Source organism: Sander lucioperca, chromosome 16 (assembly GCF_008315115.2).
Source record: "Sander lucioperca isolate FBNREF2018 chromosome 16, SLUC_FBN_1.2, whole genome shotgun sequence".
Taxonomy (NCBI): Eukaryota; Metazoa; Chordata; class Actinopteri; order Perciformes; family Percidae; genus Sander; species Sander lucioperca.
Genome location: NC_050188.1, coordinates 18,752,423 through 18,758,341, shown reverse-complemented (window position 1 = coordinate 18,758,341; position 5,919 = coordinate 18,752,423). Strand labels below are relative to the sequence as shown.

General features: G+C 41.2%; 1 protein-coding gene across 2 annotated transcripts; it reads right to left on the bottom strand.

The window, feature by feature from the left end:
* Nucleotides 1-479: 479 nt before the first annotated feature.
* Nucleotides 480-2,579, bottom strand: lratd2a (LRAT domain containing 2a). Of its 2 annotated transcripts, XM_031296341.2 has the most exons (3): nt 2,329-2,579; nt 1,227-2,112; nt 480-699 (listed from the first exon to the last, which is right to left on the bottom strand). In XM_031296341.2, the coding sequence occupies exons 2-3, from the start codon at nt 2,029-2,031 to the stop codon at nt 674-676; spliced, it is 831 nt and encodes a 276-aa protein (XP_031152201.2). In that variant the 5' UTR covers nt 2,032-2,112; nt 2,329-2,579; the 3' UTR covers nt 480-673. The 2 variants fall into 2 exon arrangements, 1 of the variants encoding a protein (XP_031152201.2); XR_004895429.1 differs by having other exon boundaries at nt 480-1,058; nt 1,095-2,579.
* Between the last annotated feature and the right edge of the window lie 3,340 nt (nt 2,580-5,919).

Below are 5,919 nucleotides of genomic sequence, written 5' to 3'. Positions count from 1 at the left end.
TAAAAATGTGCTCACTAAGAACCTGTTAACCACAATCCCAAACTGGCAGTTTGATTTTCTGTGTACTGAATTGTTTACCTAAAGTAAACTTCTTTGACTTTTATGCACATCATGTTTTAAATATTAGTTTTTCTAAAATTATACTTTAAAAAAAATCCCAATGTCGCCTTACGCACAGTATCGGAATATATTGTAATATATTGAATCGTGACCCATGTATCGCCAGATTCTTGCTAATACACAGCCCTAGCCATTTGTTTTACATAACAACTCCGATATTCAAGAGTCTTTTCATCTTTTCTCTGTATTGACAATCATTTTGAGAAGGTTTCTTCTGCAGCAGCTCAAACTGTTAACTTTTTAAACCCAAGAAATTAAACTATTTTCTACTAAAGTTTGAGAGAATCACATGAGATGACAGAACAAGCATTTTAAAACACAGCACATACTGTTCTCAGTATTAATTAATACAACAGAAATTGATGAAATTCTTATTATTGTGCATGCAAGTAAAACAATATGACAGAAGGGTCAAAAGAGACAATGAGTCATGATTTACTCAAACTTTGGGTAAGACAGACTTTGATCAGTGTAACACAAGCGCTACAACATTTTCTCCAACATGTGCTGGTGCGAGAATCACCCTTAAAGGCAGAAATAATCCGTCTTGTATTCAGCGAGCAGCTCCGTCTGGGTGAGCGGAGGGATGAAGTTAAACCACACAAGGATCAAATAACAGGACACACCATGAATAGAACAACAGTCACTCAGAATCATGACAGTTTGAGACAAATGTGTAAAGCTTTTATAAAACTAGGCTATACATTCTTTGTGGAGGGGCTATCGTACCTACAAACAGGCCTATCAACTAATTCAATCAAATTAAAATTTTCCCCCAAAATTTAATTCATAATTGCTAAGGCCATTAAGCATCTGAGGATGGTGATTGTGGCTTCAAGGCAATTACAGTAATAGCCTATAGACTCGCGTGAAAACAATTAAAATGACAATATTCGAATAGAAATAGTGATATATGTGCCCCAATTAAAAATAAAACGAAGGAGTGAAGGCTTGCTATAGATTAAAAATAAAACGAAGGAGTGAAGGCTTGCTATAGATTAAAGCAGGGTGTAACAGTTAATGTTCGATAAAGGCTACTCTACTTGCAAATCAATTTTTTTTCGAAGAGCAGTATAAGGGCAGCCATCAGTCAGCGCCTGGCTCACTTTTGATCTCCCCCGCGCTGCTGAAGTGAGTGGCCAGCTCCTGCAACACAGCTGTCCTGCCCAGGTGATCGTTCCTCCTCTTCTCCATGATCATGTCCTCCAAACTCTGAAACTCTAACATGTGCGAATGTTTCTCGGACATGAATATTTTCAACCTGTAGGGCTGCTTGCCTATCCGTATCTCCCCACCCATCTTGAACTCCCTCTTGCCAAACCTGCACCAGGCGGCAAAGCACTCGGAGTTCCTCCAGCTCAGCTCTCGGTCTTTTAAGCCCACTTGTTCCATCGCGTTCTGCACCACCATGTCCGGACCCAGAGATCTGAATTTGTACAAGTCGTTCACAACCCTACACCTCCTCCCTTGACTTGCATCTGTCAAAAAGCTGTTTTTCACCTCGGCTCTGTGCAGGTGCACCACTTGGAAGTCCCCCACGTACACAGCCCAGTGTGGGAACTGACCGGTAGCAACAAACTCCACGAGGTCCCCTGCTTTACATTTGTTTAGTAGATTCTCCGGGGAGTAAACCTCCAGGTTGGCAGACTTGACGCTCTTCTCGTAAATGCATTCATCTCTGTTGTAGACGGCGCACTCCACCTCGTCGCGCTGGTCGTATGGTTTCTCTTCCTGATTCGGGTCCTTATTGGTGGCATCGACCGCGCAACCTTCCTCCAGCTCGTCGTCGTCGTTAGAAAATATGTAGGAGACGCCGATCCGCGGACCTTCCTCCGTGTCCACGCCGTTCGGGTCCACTGTGGGAACTTCTGCGTAACTTAGATGTGACAGCTTTTCCATCTGGTTCCCCATGCCGCACCTCACCCCGGTGGCAGCCTGTGTAATACGATCTGATGTCGCGAGCTGTTACCGGTCGCCAAACATCACCACCATCTGCCACAAAACATAACCATTTAAAACTTCCTTGGCCCTGCCGTCGGACAGGGTTTTATAAAATTTACGCATAAGTAGGCTATATCACCGCGGTGTGACTGCTGGGATAGCCCGTTAGTTAGCCCCCCATCAACAAGTGGAGTTGGGAGGAGAATACAAACTGGTTTCAAATTCAGCGAGGTGAATTATCCGTCAGGTGTAGCCTCGTAGACTCACCTGCTGTTTCCCTGCGTAAAGTTCCGTCTACCGGCTGTCACATAGCCTGTAGGAAACAATGAGAGTTCAAATCCAAACCGTCGGTCGTATGTTTGTATACTCCGCAGGTGAACTAGTCCACTGTGATGACGGCGCCTACACTGCGCACTGTGCAGCAGAGATCAGGCCGGCGGTTACTGAAGGCAGATCCGGGGCTCGGCATCGCTACAGCGACTCTCTCCAGCTACACACAGCTCCGCTTTTAAAGCGGAAGTGCGCGTAATTTTCTTCACCGCACCTTTAATATCCGCTAATCATCTCCTAACTACACTTAACCTAAATGCTGATATAAATGTTGTGACTTTGTCTTAACAGTTTTGAGCATACAACTTTATAGTTGGCTTCAATTCAAATGAAATACAAACTTGATGTTGGTGTTAAATTTATGTTATTTTTCTCTGAATGCTCTAATGCCGTGTTTTTTTTTAAATGTAGGTCTTTAGGATTGTATTTATAAAAGATTAAAGAATTTTGTATTCATTTATTTGATTTCATTTTAGTTAGGAAGCTATTTTATTATGTTGTTTAATTAGTTATCTATGTTTTCTTGTATTTTATTTATTTAGTTGGCTAATTATTTAATTTGTAAGTTATCTATTTTTTATTTTATTTTATTCATTTTGTTAGCTAATTTAGTTTAATTTAATTTTTATTTATTTATTTATTTCTGGGGTCATTTTTATTGTATTTTGTTTTGTTGCTTATTTTTATTTATCTATCTACTTTAGTTGGTTATGTTCATTTTATTAATCGTTATTTTTTTTTTTATTTATTGAATCTTTTTTTTACTGATTATATTTTTTGTTAATCGCTGTGATCAAAAACTCACTGTATAGAAAACATGCAGAGTAGGCAAACCTCCATCCTGGGTTAGCTGACTGTGGATTGTTTACGAACTACAACCCTACATAGTGAGGAGGACTGTGTCCAACATCTGCCATATTTTACTGTTATGACCACCTGTCTGTCCTTGAATGAACTGAAGCTGCACAGTCATTTGCTCCATCTCCATCTCCTGGTGGGACCATAATGTCTCCATTACATTTGTAGTGGCTTGTGGCCTGCCTCGACTTGCTCTCAGTTATGGGCTATTTTCTCACCACTGTAGCAAAGGGAATGTGCTCAGTATGCCCCACAAATGGCACATGCTGCAGCAGCCTCCATGTGAAAACACCTGTCCTGGAAATGGTATGGCTGTGAGTGAGAGACTGGGAGAGATGCTAAGGGGTAAGAGCATGTTTGGCAAGCTGTAAATGGAAACAATTGTTCAACTCTGTGAAGAAGAAAGACAGACACACCCTTTAAAGGTCCAGTGTGTCGGAGCAGTATGTCCTGTATGTCCCTTACCGGCTAACGTAGTTCAAGATGGTGCATGAAAGGAATACTTGGAATTGATGGTGGAGGTAAATATTCATGAAAAATGACAAGTTTGTGAACGGGCAACACAGATTTTGATAATGAACAACTAAACACGTTACACACTGGACCTTTAACAGAGCAGATCAATATGCGTTTGACCTTAACACTGTGCTGAGTACCCACTGCGGGGTACTCACTGCGGGGCCGGTTACAAACAGTACAGTAGATATAATAGAGGACATGTCTCAACAGAAAAAAAATCTCCTTCTGATCCATTCATCTAGTTTAAACAGGCAGAATGGCCTCATTGGCCACAGTGGACTCAGCAGATTAGCATGGAGGCTTTTGGGCAGCACTCCCTAAGACTATCAGGTTAATTAAGAGACTGAGCTTTCTTCGAGTTGCACAGGATCACGCTGTGTGATTTCCAACTCTGACTAATCCAGACTGAATGTTTTCCCTGGTTAATAAGTTTTAACCTGGGTCACAGGGTTCAAATCAAATGTCTTCATGCAGGTTTCCAAGTCAAGACAGAACGAACATTTAACGATTTTAGCTGTACAAGAAGCGTGGCACTGTGTCAAGGTCCATCTGTTGGTCCACAACTTTTTCATGGATTTTTTTGCAGGCATTCATGGTCTCCAGAGGATGAATCCTAATGACTTTGTTTAATCCCCTGATGTTTCCTGTAGTACCACCAGCACACATCAAAATTAACTTATCCGCTAAGTTAATTTTGCACAAAATTTTGTACAGACATTCATGATCCCCAGACAATTTATCCTAATGACTTTGTTGGTCCTAAACTTTTCCTCTTGCACCACCACGAGGTTGACATTTGTGGTTCTGAGTGAAATTTCTATTAGCTGGATTGTTATGAAATTTGGTACAGACATTCAGGATGAATTGTAATAACTTTGGCGATGCCTTGACCTTTTAACTAGCACCAGCACTTGGTCCAACACTTTTGTTGACTAAATGCCTTCAAAATGAAGAACATTCCCCTCAGCTGTAGCTTAGATTAGTGCTTTAGCATGCTAAACTAAGATGGTAAACATGGTAAACATATCTGCTAGACATCTACATGATAGCATTGTCCTTGTGAGTGAGTTAGCATACAGTACAGCATTCATACAATGTTGTTCTTAAGTACAGTCTCAGAGAGCTGCTAGCATAGCTGGGTTTTTGTCTCCTTAGGCAACACAGATACACTTTTATAAGTTATCTTGGAGTCTAGGTAAGTTCAAAACAAAAGTGGGCATCTATGACAGCCTACACCAGGACGGATGAACTACAGCATCGTGAACTCACGTCATAATGATGCAATACAATTCAAAGGAACATTATCTAAGATGTTGTACTTCCAGTTTTACTTAAAATGATGATAAAGCAGCACAATAATTCAGTGTTCAAGGGGCCAGTATAATTTTGCAATCCTGACCTTTCATCAGTTTTGTCTCAAGCCTATATGTACTGTGTATGTGCACAACCTTTTGTTAGTATTCTTCTATTCATGTCTTTTCTCCCATTTCAGCCGAAAGCCTTGCAGCAACTACAGTTTGACAATGATGGAAGTCAAAAATAACAAATCTGCATAATGAATTCAGCAAATGTATTACACATTTCCCGAGCATCAGTGCTAGACAAAAAATTAACTGTTAGAGCAGTGACATGCAGCCTATTTGACCGCTTCTTGGAGCGTCTTATCCTCTGGTGGCATGACCCAGTTTATGCCCCTTGTGCACCCCGGTGACACACTGTAATTTGTGGTGCTGGGAAATTACTGGAGCAGGGCGGCCTGGGAGACATAGTCAATTAGGCGGGGCTCCACCTGTCCTTTAGGGGCATAGCCAACTACAGACTGACACCTATAATTTTCCCTCAAAGAAATGTGGGTTTTTCATGCTGTAGCTTTTTTTAAAGGTTTCACATCCATGTATCAGACTTATTTTTCAGCTAAGTGTTCATTTAAATCTACAAGGATGGGTGAACAAGTCTGTAGTTGAGGCTGATGGACATAGTATCCGGACCACTGCATCTTGCACACCATCTGTTCCACCTGGCTAGGAAAAACATCTACCAAGTATGGCTTAATATCATATAACGTGATCGGCTACAATTCAGAGCCAGTAGGCACTGAAATCCGTGATATAAAACCTCAAAGTATAGCTCAGGAAAAACGAGACTGAGACA

Bases quoted from the DNA above. Each gene is read 5' to 3' on its own strand.
- lratd2a (XM_031296341.2), bottom strand. From the start codon at position 2,031: ATGGGGAACCAGATGGAAAAGCTGTCACATCTAAGTTACGCAGAAGTT. The intron at 700-1,226 runs GTGAGCCAGGCG...TTCATCCCTCCG, and splicing joins CAGCGCGGGGGAGATCAAAA to CTCACCCAGACGGAGCTGCT.